We start from the raw sequence: 14,368 nt of genomic DNA on the forward strand, positions 1-14,368 counted from the left end.
AAAGATTTAAGTCCACCAGTGTATTAGTTTCACCTTAATAAGATAATTAAAAGAAGAATGAATTTGTTATTTGGCTCCCGCGTCTTGCAATCAATGCAAACATTTTTTATTTTGCATAAAGATCCGCAGTCTAGTGATCAGCATGGATCGGGAGGATAATGGAAGTTCTACTGAACAATTGAAACGAAAAGTCTGACACAGTACGACAGGACTAGAAGCAAAGTGTGGACCGCGAGGAATGCTTAGAATCGGGGTGCATGTATCTGCAGATAAATAGGGTGCGATTGTGCACCCGCGCGACCCATCGACGTTGTACTGCACTGCGCCTGGCGTCGCGACGCAGGGAAGCACAGCTTCCACCGCCGCCTCTTCGTTTTCGCAGATCGATCCGGCTACTGACAGGAAGCGTGACCAATAGTCTGCTTGTGAAAGTCGTCCTGACAGTGTGCGTAAGTCAGGGGTTCGCATAGTCCGCCAGAAAGGACATACAGTGAAGTCCTAAAAGCAGTGGTGCGTTCCCGAGAGGATTCCAGGACCCAAATTCCGTGCGAACGACAATCGGACATTAACGATCGGGACAGAAACGGTCGGGTGGTCGCGTCCTTATCATGAGACTGTTATCACCTCGTCTGGATAGACGTTCGGGACTCATGCGATCCTGCGACGAGTAGCAGGACACGCTAACCGAACTATTAAAGCGCCTGATTCGATAACGCAACAGCAGAGGTGTTCGCCGCATTCCCGACGCGTTTCAATGTCGTATGACGCTGAAGGCCGAGTCGAAATGCACGCGAACCAGTTCGAATCCTGTGCGTGACCGACCCCCAGTCCTCTGCGATTCCAGAAGCGTCGAGAACCGAACGAACTTTTGCGAACACGAGGTTGACAGCGATATCGATCCCTGACATGTGGACGAGCTGGTTCGGTACAGGTAAACTCCGGCTCCAAGGTATATACAGTTTATTCCACAAGAGCGTGTCGACGATGTTTCTGTAAATGTTCATATATTTGTAAAAAACTTGATACGAGTCGAATCTATACATCAAACGTTAATCTCTCTTACTTACTTTTGTTAGTAAGGGGTCCAATCTCCTCCATTAGCAATTATAGCTTGGTACCGTCTCGGAATACTTTCAACTATACAGGGTGGCCCACGCAATTGTTTCAAGTCATAACTCCGTTATTATTGCACGTACGAAAAAATGCCAAAGGAGAAAGATAAATGGTTCGAAGAGCACTACATCTGTAGGTCTTTAAATTTTTTTTAATGCAGCAGTGCATGTGCAATTAATAATTGCATCATTTCTTTAAATAGAAATGCATATTCTTTTTTACACAGATCGATTCTTCTGTTCATTCTACGTAAAAAATGATTAGGGTACCATGGCAAAAAATTATTAGATCTCGAGATATTTTCAAAAAATGTCTTTATCGAAGAAGATGCTCAAATGCTTCTCCATTGCATATTCTAAACATTTCTTGTAATGTTTTTTTATTGTTTGCTCCTTTGACATTTTTTCGTAAATGCAATAATGACGGAGTTATGACTTGAAACAATTGCGTGGACCAACCTGTATACATTTCTACGCTACAGGTAGCGACCGCCATATCTTCCGAATATGGTGTAAAAGAGTTCTTATTTTGGCAATATGTTTCCCTCTCAGCTTCCCCTTCATTATGGACCACACGTTTTCTATTTGGCTTGCAACAGGTGATTGCGTTTTCAATTGATGATTTCGCGTACGCTGCGCTCGTCTCGGAAAGCTCTGTGCTTTTCACTGTTAGAAACAAATCTGACAAAGATGGCAGCGAATAATGCAAATTACACCTCGTAAACATAAAAATAGGGCCTTTGAGAAATCACGCACTCTTGCACTCCTGGAAATACGAGTCTACCCCCTTAAAGACATCTGCGTTTGTTTACATATTATCCTTATCTCCCCCTCATTTGGTGACAGGTTTCGAAGATATCGCCGACACGCTCTTGTGGCTTCATTTCATCCAAACCAACGGGTAACCACGGACGAAACCTGCGTTCGAATTTGCCCGCACATTCTCCGGCGCATGCGTCCTGTACCTGGGAACGGTTATCAGCCATTGCGTACACATAACCTGCAAATTGTACGCTCGCTCTGACAGCAGAACTGAAATATGAACGCCAACTGTTATCGACGGTTTTTTCGTGGCTAGAATTTCTAATTACAGTCGTCCTTTAGGATACTACAATATTTGAAGAAGTCCCGTACGTACAGTACCGAATTTGACTTACTTAAGCTGCACTGTTTAATTGGCAAACAAACTGTGCGTCGTAAATAGATAAATAGCATTATCTATTATTGGCAGCGTTATTTTTCATTCCAGAATAAATTGATGTATTTTCTAGAGACCTTTGGTGGCCCCATCATTGCAATCTCAACTGTTCGATTAGTGAATAGAGAAGATTCTAATTGAACTGTTGCGCATTCATGATTAAATTGTTCATTTGGTCGTCTGCTAGAAGCGTTCATTATTTAGCAATTTCTCTACGCAATGTAACCCTTGTTTTGAATTCAAAATGATTTTTACTTTGGAATTAAGAATATCATTGAAATTCGAGCGAATTTTTAAGTTTTAAGTTGAAGAACATTGTCTCGACGTTGGCTCGCGTCGACCTACATGCTCACTCTTTTTATCGCAGTTCGTATCGGCGAAGATAACCTTTGATACTCTCGGTTTACCTATTTAGGCAGGACGCATGTTCCAACGTGCAACGACCGTCATTAAAGCGAACGTGTTTACCGAAATTACTTGCTCGAATTTTCGCACGAACAACAGTTGCGAAAATTCGCTGCGACACAGGTTCGTCCTGCTACCTGTTGTTGCTAAAATAGTGTACGTGGACGACGGAAGCAATCGCGTTATAAATTAATAGGAAATCAATATCTTATTGATTTTACAGATTATATTCATAAAGTGAGTATGTCCAGGAGGAAACTGGGCGGCGAACGACAATTCGACAACGTGGATTACACACAGCTAACTGCAACTGACAATGGCTTTGTTGATTCTCAGGTGAGCTTTCACTTTATTTTAAACACTATCGGTTGAGCATCTGTCAAAGATTTCACACATAAATTACTACCGTTCGAAAGCAATTGACATTAACTAACGTTGACGATTTTGAAGTTCGTGAATCCACCTGTAAAAATACCATGGAAAGCCATCACTCTGGCAGCTCTTCTGTTTGTTGGAGGCACTATCATGCTGATCATGGGTAGTCTAATTGTGAGCGGTCACATCGACTCGAAAGTAAGTAGTATTTGTTTATAAATAATATATATACATATATATTTTATATTATGTATTTATATTGTATTTATATACGTATTTAGTATTTATATTAAGAACAATTATTATTTCTTTTCAGTACTCCGATCGCATGTGGCCAATCATTATCTTAGGAATTTTGATGTTCATACCGGGTGCTTACCACATGAGGGTAGCCATTTTAGCATATCAAAAAGTGCCAGGGTATTCATTCGACGATATACCAGAGTTCGATTAATTACGCTCGAATTTTTTACCGAGAGTAATCCGAGAATTTAACGTTTGATTAGCACTAAATATGCACACAAAGTGTGTATCGTTTTTATTTCTTCGATCACGTGATCGACACTTGGATTTTTAAAACTTCGGTATGTCACAAAGCGTGAGAAACGTTCAAACGTGCACAGTGTTCATTTAGCGTAATAGACTCGAACAAGTAACATCTCGTATTTCTGTACATACACTGTTTAACGTTAAGTTGTATTGTTCCGAATTTATAAGTATTATTTATAGCTCCTCACGAAAGATATTGATTTTACGTGAATTGTTAACGAGAAAAGACGTTTTCTTGCATTTTCAAACATCATGCGAACCGTACCGATGCCCGATCTGCAAATCGGCTTAAAATATAAATGTTTTCTTTCTGTACAGAGCATCGAGAACACCTGTGATTAATAAACTATTTTGAAGTACATATCAGGTTTAACGTGATTCATGTACCTAAGAAGCGTATAAGCACTGATAAAATCTTCGGGAATAAAAGCAGTATGACGTTTGCTCAATTTTAAATATCAATATATACTTACTTAAAAATTAAACCTTTATACACGAGTATACTATATTATTATAAACATTGTACATGATCATATCGTCGAAAGATAATCAACATAAAGCTCATACTAAACTGCTTATAAAACAAACGTTCTTGAATTCATCGTAACGGTAATAATTAAAAAATGAGTGTTTAAACATGTCAAGCGAGTAAGAAATTTCAATGAGATTAAAAACTAAAACAAAATCTACTACAATCCTTAAAAAAGCTTAAAAAAAATGAAAGATCTGATCTGAAAGACAATGATCTGTAAAAAAATAAACAGTGACCTTTTGCTACACTTAAATGTGCTACATACAATTCATCTGATTGGACTTCAGATACTTGTAGAGACTCGTACAGCTAATCTTCTGCAATTTACCTTTTCTTCTGTTTACCAGAGAGAGAGGTGGATGGAATTCTGTTTTGAGCACCTTCTTCATTAAATTTACACTTCTAATTATTTCATTCTCATATTGTTCGTTCGTCCCCCTGTTGTTAACAAGCTGCTTGTCCGACGGTGTAGGCTGTAAGAAAAAGTTGCGAAGAGAAATTTGCATTACCAACCTGCATTGCAAACACTCACCTCAAAAACGAGGTAGAAGGAAAGATGCTGTTTGACACCTTCGATTGCATGGCCAAGATTCTCCACAAGCTTGTGCATCATGGCCCAAATTGCAAGATACATTTCTTCGCTGGTCCAATCAGATTTCACGATAATATACATGATTGGGTGAAGCTACTCACGGGAAGTAAACGGTGTTAAAGCACGTGATGTATTCATCTCTACTGATAAATGATTTTTCCAGCACAGGAAGAAATAGATCATCTACTCTACCTACCTGCATTTCTGGATAGATACCTAAAAGAACTACACTCTGGTACATCTGCTTAGCCAGTGGCAAATCTATGCGAACCAACGAGGAGATCAGTGCACGATACGTGATCGGATACAGTGTGCAATCGTAATTATCAATCAGCTTTGCAATGTCGATAATTAACTCATGATCATTTCTTAATAATAACGACGACACCAGCTTATTCGCTAGGTACGACAAATCTAAAAGAAGCAACAGACGTTCGGTTCATTCTACATGTAATTAACGATACACAGGAACTACAGTGACTCCCACTAATATTCGGACACTCTTAAAAACACCGTAGCTTTTCAAATATTGGACTATGCGATTTGAACTTTTTTGGAAAGCTAGAGCAATTAGTTTACTACAGGATGTGAAAAGAAATTTTTTCAAAAATTGCATTTGACCGGAATTGTAGAGGAAATACTAAATGTTGCATTTTACAACTTTTTTATGCGGGCCTATGTTGAAATTTTGAAAAATATGTTTTGTAGATCTGTGTGGGTTATACGCATTGTGAAAGTTTCATCGAAATCGGTCGATGTGGGGAAAAATGACAGTCATTGAAAGATGTAAGAATAAGAATTCTTAGATTTACTGCTGTTATAGGCCGAAAAAATCGTGAAAATCTGCAATTTTTACCATCTTTAAACGCTTGTAGCTCATTGCAACGTCGACCGATTTTGACGAAATTTTCAGGATATGTTTAATTGAAACAGATTTACAAAACGTATTTTTTTAAATTTTCGATATAGGCCCACATAAAAAAGTTGTAAAATGGATCTTTTAGTATTTTCTCTACAATTCCGACCAATTGCAATTTTCGACAAAATTTCTTTTCACATCCTGTAGTGAACTAAGTACTCTAGCTTCCGAAAAAAGTTTGAATCGTATAGTCCAATATTAAAAAGATTATCGCGTTTTTTAGAGCGTCCGAATATTAATGGGAGTCACTGTACGTGTAATTAACGATTACATCTAGTTCCGTTTAATCTTATTGGTCGAAGTTGTTCCTTCGCCACCCCAATGCACATAGTATCAAGTTATTACATATGAAATGTCCGAGTTTTAACAATGACATTGAACAAATGCAATTTTGTTTTGCAAAATTGAAGTTTCTCGATTGTATCACGGTAAAAATAAGATATTATGGTCATTCACAAGATTGTTGTCTTGATTTTGTAGTTCCTTTTTACCATCAACGACTAGTAAGTTAATTAATCAACATATTTTGACCAAAAATCGCATAAAAGTTAATTTTTCCAGACATGTAAAAGGAATGCACGACAGTCGCGTTGGTTGACGTTTAAATAAACTTCATTTAAAGGTAAAATTGTACATCTAGTGCACCGAGCAAATTGTAAATTGTACACCGAGTAAGCAAAGTAAATTGTACACCGCGAGCTATAAAAGCAACAGGCACGTGGTTGCCTTATAAAAATGACAAGAATTAAGTTATTTAGACTTCGCGCGGTCCTTATTATAAGTATTCCTTGATCGAAACGTTTTAGAAGAGTCGCATTCTAAAATCGGATATTTCATGTGCAACAACCCAATAGATACAATTAACTCTCTTACCTATTGGATAAAAATTGCTGCTTTGATCTACGATCAACAACTCGAACAGAGGGAAAGCATACTCCGGGGACGTGTCGCAAAACATGTCTAAAAGTATTGTCACTACTTGCGCTCTGATATCATCATCCTTCTCATTATTGCATACCTTCCACTTACCACGATATGTACAAAGAATATTAGTTTCTGGAAAAGACAGATTATGCCATATTGATCTAGGGGATGCAGAGTTGGTCCATAGTTTCCCAACATGGGGTCAATGTTGAATTTCTTCGGATTTAAAGATTATACAGCGCGCAGACATTTTTGTGAATGATGTTAGTTTGAAAAAGGAGACGCAGAAAAAGGACTCTGAAGCGAAAGGTTGGGAAACCATGGCGCACCTGGCGATTCTAAAAGAAATAAGGAGCCAACTCACGCTTGAGAAGGTTGAAAGCCTTCATGGGTTGTCGATTTGCTAAATAAATTTCGCAAAAGAGCATCGTGACTACCGCGTCAAATTTAAGGAAGGAATCGTGTAGAATGCCTTTCATGCTGTTTAGTAATACAAGAGCTGCGACCCAGAGCTCCCTCTCAGCCAGATCGGCCAGGATGTATATCGTGACGTCGATTAGTATTTTGAAAAATGTCGCCGTCGCTCCGTCTTGGACTGTAACGTCCAAGAAAGAAAAAAAGAGAGAACGATGTTAGGCACGGCCTCAAATAAAAATTCAACGACTATTTCGAAAATTTCTTTTATTCGATGTTAATCGTAATACAAACGTGGAGATTAGAGGTGCTAAATCTACTAATATCATCAGTGAAAACTTACTATATCCAACGAAATTATAAAATAATTACTCTTTATACTATGTACACCTAAGTTGTCTTACTAAAAGGATCTTAATAAAAATCTAAAACAAGCTAAGAAATAATCATATATATGTTTGTATAATATATAATGTATAACGACTGTTGTATAAAATGTACCGAGTTATGCCATCTTGAAGCTATCGAAACAGAACCTATCTTAAAACTTTGGTACAAAAATAAAATTTGAGAAAACGTCGAGCACAAAGTAGACGCTTGAAAACGTCACGTTGTGGGTGACCTAATGATCACGATGTTTCAGTGAATTATTTACCTGCAAGCGAAGCGAGTTTGCTCAAGTGACTCTGAGAATGCTCTACTGTTCTGTGCAGAACATTATAGCAAGCTCTGGTGAATGGAGACACATGTCTGCTTTGTGCCTCGTCCAGGATCTTTTTAACATGTCTATAGTCGTTGTGCTTCAGCCCCTCCTGAAGGCTATGAACATCTAAATAAAATTTCCAAAATCTGTCCCGGCTGCGCTCTGAGTACGGACTTGGAACATTATCTGGTGGAGCAAACGTGACCATTAAATCGATATGCTACAATGTATCTAATAAATAATAACACTATTCAAGTAAGTACACTATAGTAAGTAGGATGCGTTCAGTAAGTAACTAGGAGTTAAAATTTGTAGAATGTGTTGCGATAGTTACCTATGGGATGCAACAGAGCTGAAGAATTTCCACCTTGCACATTATTGTTACTGTCAAAACAAACATCCTTCCACACTTTAGGCGATAAGTTATCAGTCTGCACCGTGTACGGTATAAGTTCCGGTTCATTGAGTGGACTCGGTGAAGCAATTGTAACAGAAGTGGTTGCCACCTTTTCTTGTAGTCTCAAGTTCTCCTGTATCTGTCTACGTATACTATGAAACTGTAATAATAATCTTTTATTGAACTGTCTGAGGGTCTCGTTATCGAGCTTATGTACGACATTTTCGTACACGTCCTCTATATGTTTTTGGGTCAGTATACACTCGACCAAGATAAGTTGGACAATATCTTCGTCCAGTTTGTCTATCCGCATGAACAGCGGTTTTAACGTGGGCCAGCCATCGCCAGATGCTAGATAATTTGCTAATATTTTCGATATACTTGTGAGAAACCGTGTGTCACTGTCGTCCACTATCATTACTAACTTATCAACGATTTGATTCACAGTGACTCCCCACGCGATCAACCCTTTAATAGAATCGTAGACAAGTTCTGAGCTTATAATGTTCGAGGTGCAGAATTTTTTCAATAATTTTAAAATGCAGAAGAAGTCGCTCGTATCAGGATCTTTGTATAAAATTCGTAACAATTGTTTGTAAAAAGACTCTAAAAATATTATGTGCCGCTGCTGTATCAAATTGTCCATCGCCTCGAAGAATAGTGTTTCATTCCTGTTGTACAGTAGCTTCAGAAATGGTGTAAACTATATATTTAAAAAAGTACAGATTATTAAATGAAATCAGACGACATTCATACAATACAGCTAGAATTGATTAGAGAGGTTTTACATACATTATGGTCAAAATGGCAACTGTTTACATAACAGACGCCCGTTGTTATCATCCTGTAACAGAAACCTCGAAACAAGGTTAAAAGGTTTAAAGGTTCATTATGATTTTTTTTATGTACTGTTCTCGTGTTCGTCTGTGGGTTTAGGGACAGTCTCGCGATGAGGTCATTTTTGGCTGGTTGGACTTTTACTTCCATTAATGGAACTTTTTCGACTGGTTTTCTCGTTCGTTGACCTATTTCGATTGGTTTTCTCGTTCGTTGACCTATTTCGATTGGTTTTCTCGTTCGTTGATCTATTTCGACTGGTTTTTCCCTTTGCGGAACTACTTCAACTGGTTTTTCCCTTTGCTGAACTATTTCGACTGGTTTTTCCCTTTGCAGAACTATTTCGACTGGTTTTTCCCTTCGCAGAACTATTTCGACTGGTTTTTCCCTTTGCAGAACTATTTCGACTGGTTTTTTCCTTTGCGGAACTATTTGTGTGTTGCTATTATTGAAATAGTTAACATTGTATGCTTCATTAAACTCGAGAGCATTTTTTTTGTAATAATTATCGATCACTTTATTAGTCATAGTATACTGCTTCTCCGTGACCAATGGAGCTTCTTTCGATCTCCGTGATTTAGGAGTTTCAGGAACATCGTATCTACAAACATCAATGTATTTGATTAATAGTTAATCGTAACCTTGACTCAGTAGAAAGAACTTATTAATACTTACTCTTCAATAAGCATCGAATCTGCGAACAATGAGATGCAATCATCTTCGTCGCCCTGCGAAACACTGTTATTAAAGTGTCTACTCTCTGAAGAGGAAGAAGTATCTTCTGAAACTGGTATACGATGCCCTGTCGCTGCTTTTTGCTGTGAAAATCTTGCATCTTCCCGTGCATTGCATTCTACTCTGTTGCTGTATCCGAAATTCTCGATCAAAGTCTGCCTTTCCATGCTGGAAACACCTTGTTCCTCGTTCTTTGATTGTGCAACTTGTACACCATTAGTTACGTTATCTCCTTCTGAAAACTCTACGCTTGGTCGAGGAACATCTGTACGTATCAGTTGAGGGATTTTTTCGTGATTCTTTAATTCTACAACTTTCTCGGTTTTATCAACTTCCTTGCTCGTGTCAACAGATGTGTTCACAGCTGCCAAACGCCTATGCCAATTGGTCCTATCCAACTTTACCCTTTTCACATCTTGTCTACTGCTACTGCTCTCGCTGCGCAAACGTTTTTGGCTACGCAAACATGGCTGCTCATACTGACGATGCAATGCATCGTGTTCTACATTATTCTCTTCACTGATTTTATCTTTTACCTTTATACTTTTCTCAATATTTACTACGGTACTTTCTTTGGTTTGCTTATTCAGTTCATTACTATGCGACATAACTGATGTTCCGGATGATTGGACAGTGTTGGTAGAAAAATTACTAAAATTTCTAGTAGACGCAGATAATGTATCGTCTGTATCTTCCTTTGTTGTACTTTTCCGAGTATGCGCTACACTACGCTTTTTGGTGTGCTTACTTAATTCATTGCTACTTGGCACAATAAATCTTTCAGAATACTGACCAGTACTAGCAGAAGAATGAATAGAACTCCTAGTAGATATACATAACGTCTCTTCTGTATTGTCTGTTACCGTATTTTTCTGAGTATACGCTACAATACGTTTTTTGGTGAGTTTACTGAATTTATTACTACTTGGCACAATGAATTCTTCGGAAAACTGAACAGTGTCAGTAGAAGAATTAATACAATTCCTATTAGATGTAGATAACTTATCCTTTGTATCTTCCATCATTGTACTTTTCTGAGTATGCGCCACAGTATTTTTTTTGGTGTGCTTGCTTAATTTATTACTTCTTGGCGAAATGAGTTTTTTTTGCAATTCTATTAGTTTTTTTTGCAATGTTCTTACATTTAATTCTTTGTTTACAGCAAAACCTGTTTTCGATATGTCCACAGTATCCGCCTCAGTGCTTGCAGAATCTGTGCGCCGAGTATATATATTCGTTCTCTTACGTGGTTTTACTGTATCATCTGCTGTTGTACTCGTATTACATTCCTGAGGTTTGGCTGTACTTTCATTTAAGTTGTCCTTTCGCAGGTGACTTGAATTATGAGCTACATTCATCGCATTCGAATTGTTATCATATGATGACGAGAAGACTTCTTTGTTTCTATTGTCAGTAGTCAATGTATCATTTACAGAAAAATCTGTATCTGCCTCGGAGCTTGAAGAATCTGTGCTTATATATATTTTCCTTCTCTTACATGGTCTTATCGCATCATCTGCTGCTCTTTTCGTATTACATTCCTGAGGTTTGGCTACACTTTCATTTAAGTTGTTCTTCTGCAGGTGACCTGAATTACGAGCTACATTAATCACATTTGAATTGTTATCATATAGTACAACCCTCTCCAAACAAATTTTTAAACTTCTTCTACTTTGTAATACTTCACGTTTGACGTCGACTTCATGTTTCGTATCTACCTCTGTTCAGGCAATCGAAAAACAAAATAAGTTAAAAAATTTGTTTATCATTGGACCACGAATCTCTATGGAAATTGTCATTCATCACAAGTATTTCACGAATTAGGGTGGATTTATAGTGGAGCAGGGAGGTGAGCTGTGCGGTAAAAAAAAAAAGAAAAACAAAGAAAATACATATGTACTTTTTCATTAGTGTGTGTCAAAATGTTGTCACGAATGCTGGTTTCTTTTCACCGCGCCGCTATCATCGATGCTCGCAGCTCCACTATAAATCCACACTTAGAGAAAGTAAAATGCAACGTTCTACTATAAACGCATGAAGGTTCAGAGTCTTGTCGTAAGCAAGGGAATTATGCTAAAGTTAATTTCAACAGTGAAAAAATAAAATAAGAATACTTACCTCCCGTTACTTCGTCCAAGTTAGACGTAGAATCACTTTGGTTAATATACTGAATAGATTTATGTTTAGACGAAGCATCTCTCTTCAAGTGTGCCGTCGATATTTGCGAAACATTTTCAGATACATTGGTAGTCGTAGAAAACTTGCTTGACCTGTAGTTAATCTTTTTCGCTGCAGTTTCAACTTGAAAATTATGTACCGACTCAAGATTTTTTTTCTCAACGCACGGTGATTGATGCGAAACATGATTTGTCGAGTGAACTAATTTCCTTGTGTCATTCGCGTCGCATATATTATTTACAGAATTCTTTGACGAAACTTGTAAACAATACGGGTGAGAAACGATCCTTGACATTGAACATCTTTCTAACATAATAGTGAGTTGCCTACAGCCCAAGATGTTCTTATACTTCTCTTGCAAAGCGTGTGCATCATTGCACGTCAATTTTTTGATCTCTGAGCAAGTGTCTTTTCTACGAATGTTTGTCTCTCGAGTACGAGAATTCTTCTTGTTCCCCATTTTCCCCTTATTATTAATTTGTGTCTACGCTAAAATAAATAATGTCTGAGTGACAAAATAAAGAATATCAATGCAGAATGATAATCGGAGAATGAACCGTACTCTGTTACATATAAAAATTAGTCAGGGCAGATACACAACAGAGTAAATGTGAACGTAAAAACCGTTCTGAGTACATAATATATCGTGATACGTTAAATAGGTATAAAATACAGAAAAACTCGATAAAAACTGGAGAACGACTTATTCGATCAAGTAAAACCAAATCGAGATTTGTGGATCGTAAATAAATTGATTGCGTTAAATAATAATAAAGCTGCCGGTGATTCACTAGCAAAAAAACGAACCATACTTTCTCGAATTCCTTTCTCGATCATTGATCTCATTGATGAACGGTAACAGCAAAAAGCATGAGTTACGTAAATAAAAATACTTTGCAAAAATGATAAATCGACTGTTAACTTTTTAAAACTACGTGAATGGTATCACTGCACGTGTCAGGAGAAAAACAATGGACACTCTACGGTAAAGATAAATACATACTACGTATTTAGAATAATCTCACCGATCCTCGATCGTTAATCGCCGACGTTGTTATTGTTCCATCCAAGAGGCAAGAAACCGCGAAACACCATGTGCCCACAGAACCACCATGAACGTGGTTTTTACCGAAGGTATTCACGCAAAGACGTCAACCGTTCAATTTTTCAAAGGCTGATGAACGGTGTCACGTGTCAAGTAAATAAAATAATGGATACGATCTTCGATCGTTAATCCTCGTCGATCTTATTGTTTGATTCGACTAAATAGTAAAAAGGCGTAAGGCACCATCAGCAAATGGTTGTTATCACTGTAAAAATTCGCGCGAAGTCATCGAGTTTGCACGCTAATGCGACACACCGCGAAAATATTCAAGCGTCGTGAGGAGGCGATCGAGAATCACAAGCGCCGGTATCGATATATCGATTGTACAATTGGAAATTACTGTACTACGCAGCGTCGAAAATATGGCGACCCTACCCGCGACCCATCCGACGCTCCTGTTTGTTTTTAAACAATTTCACTGGACAGAAGAACAGAATGACCGCAAAACCAATATGAGAAAATGAATCTGGGACGCCTGGTTTCAATTATGCATGAATTCACCCAAAAATGCAGCCAACCTGTTGCAGAATCTTCGATTCGAGTTTGGTAAGTACTGACGGTTACCCCACTCTTCTACGATTGTACATCGTTTGAAATTATTTTGAACTTATCGAACTTCTATGCGTATCACTGAAAATAAGTTGAAATTAATAATGCAATTTATAAAATTATATTTATGCTAATAGGTATTTGAACTTACCATTAGCGTTGTTTTATGCTATTTTGCACTGTTAATTGTCAGCAACGGTTTTCTCAAACCCCCCTCCTCTCCTCTCCTAAATGACACCGTACAGATTAAAGCATACAAATCAGGCTCGCGGGAGCGTTTGAGTTGTTGACACTTCGAACTCGAGAACTATAATGGCTAAAGTTTCCTGCCCGGTGCAGCGCAGCGTCTGGCGATCCTTTGACTTTGACTGTTTACCTCGGACAGTGATTCTCAATTCTAAACCGGCTAAACAATCCTTCGAAAATAAACACAAACGATTTCTCAGAACCCTCTCTCTGCAAATGGCGGATTAGTCCCATGATATTCCAATTCGACCCACACTCCTGTTACGTCATACTTGCGGAATTATTTAATTGTAGAATAGATCGTTAATTTTACGATAATAGAAAAATTAAAAAATATAGTACGCATGAATAATTTTTGATAGGACCTTCAGGTTTCTAGAATTATTTTAAAAATTATAATGAGCAATGCGAGCACTTTTAGGCTTTTAAACTTATTTAAAAAATTATGATGAGCAATGCGAGCAGTGTTAGGGGCTTTTAGAATTATTTAAAAAATTATAACGAGCAATGCGAGCACTGCTAAGCTTTTAGAATGATCAAAGAAATTAGAATTCTTGGCAAAAACGCCTTTAGGCTTTCAGAAAAATAGGAAAATTGT

The 14,368-nt window shown here is 37.7% G+C and overlaps 2 protein-coding genes across 7 annotated transcripts; one reads left to right on the forward strand and one right to left on the reverse strand.

Moving 5' to 3' along the window:
• Positions 1 to 795: 795 nt before the first annotated feature.
• Positions 796 to 4,000, forward strand: LOC143215832 (transmembrane protein 230). 6 transcript variants are annotated; one of them, XM_076438392.1, is made up of 5 exons: positions 1,851 to 2,242; positions 2,726 to 2,838; positions 2,939 to 3,051; positions 3,166 to 3,288; positions 3,407 to 4,000. In XM_076438392.1, the coding sequence occupies exons 3-5, from the start codon at positions 2,959 to 2,961 to the stop codon at positions 3,542 to 3,544; spliced, it is 354 nt and encodes a 117-aa protein (XP_076294507.1). In that variant the 5' UTR covers positions 1,851 to 2,242; positions 2,726 to 2,838; positions 2,939 to 2,958; the 3' UTR covers positions 3,545 to 4,000. The 6 variants fall into 6 exon arrangements, with proteins under 6 accessions (XP_076294504.1, XP_076294503.1, XP_076294507.1 ...); XM_076438389.1 differs by lacking the exons at positions 1,851 to 2,242; positions 2,726 to 2,838 and adding an exon at positions 796 to 931; XM_076438388.1 differs by lacking the exons at positions 1,851 to 2,242; positions 2,726 to 2,838 and adding an exon at positions 816 to 949.
• A 163-nt stretch (positions 4,001 to 4,163) lies between these two features.
• LOC143215826 (uncharacterized) lies at positions 4,164 to 12,924 on the reverse strand. The gene is made up of 10 exons (XM_076438366.1): positions 11,811 to 12,924; positions 9,633 to 11,280; positions 8,913 to 9,558; positions 8,058 to 8,823; positions 7,676 to 7,909; positions 6,971 to 7,201; positions 6,556 to 6,738; positions 4,960 to 5,177; positions 4,704 to 4,856; positions 4,164 to 4,644 (listed from the first exon to the last, which is right to left on the reverse strand). The coding sequence occupies exons 1-10, from the start codon at positions 12,328 to 12,330 to the stop codon at positions 4,429 to 4,431; spliced, it is 4,815 nt and encodes a 1,604-aa protein (XP_076294481.1). The 5' UTR covers positions 12,331 to 12,924; the 3' UTR covers positions 4,164 to 4,428.
• Positions 12,925 to 14,368: the final 1,444 nt, after the last annotated feature.

This window comes from Lasioglossum baleicum, chromosome 14 (assembly GCF_051020765.1).
Source record: "Lasioglossum baleicum chromosome 14, iyLasBale1, whole genome shotgun sequence".
Classification (NCBI taxonomy): Eukaryota; Metazoa; Arthropoda; class Insecta; order Hymenoptera; family Halictidae; genus Lasioglossum; species Lasioglossum baleicum.

Coding starts and splice junctions, on each gene's coding strand:
- LOC143215826 (XM_076438366.1), bottom strand. CDS start 12,330: ATGGGGAACAAGAAGAATTCTCGTACTCGAGAGACAAACATTCGTAGA. Junction 7,202..7,675: donor CAAACTCGCTTCGCTTGCAG/GTAAATAATTCA, acceptor TGGACGTTACAG/TCCAAGACGGAGCGACGGCG. Junction 6,739..6,970: donor GGCTTTCAACCTTCTCAAGC/GTGAGTTGGCTC, acceptor TGTCTTTTCCAG/AAACTAATATTCTTTGTACA.
- LOC143215832 (XM_076438388.1), top strand. CDS start 907: ATGTGGACGAGCTGGTTCGGTACAGGTAAACTCCGGCTCCAAG. Junction 3,052..3,165: donor ATGGCTTTGTTGATTCTCAG/GTGAGCTTTCAC, acceptor ACGATTTTGAAG/TTCGTGAATCCACCTGTAAA. Junction 3,289..3,406: donor GCGGTCACATCGACTCGAAA/GTAAGTAGTATT, acceptor ATTTCTTTTCAG/TACTCCGATCGCATGTGGCC.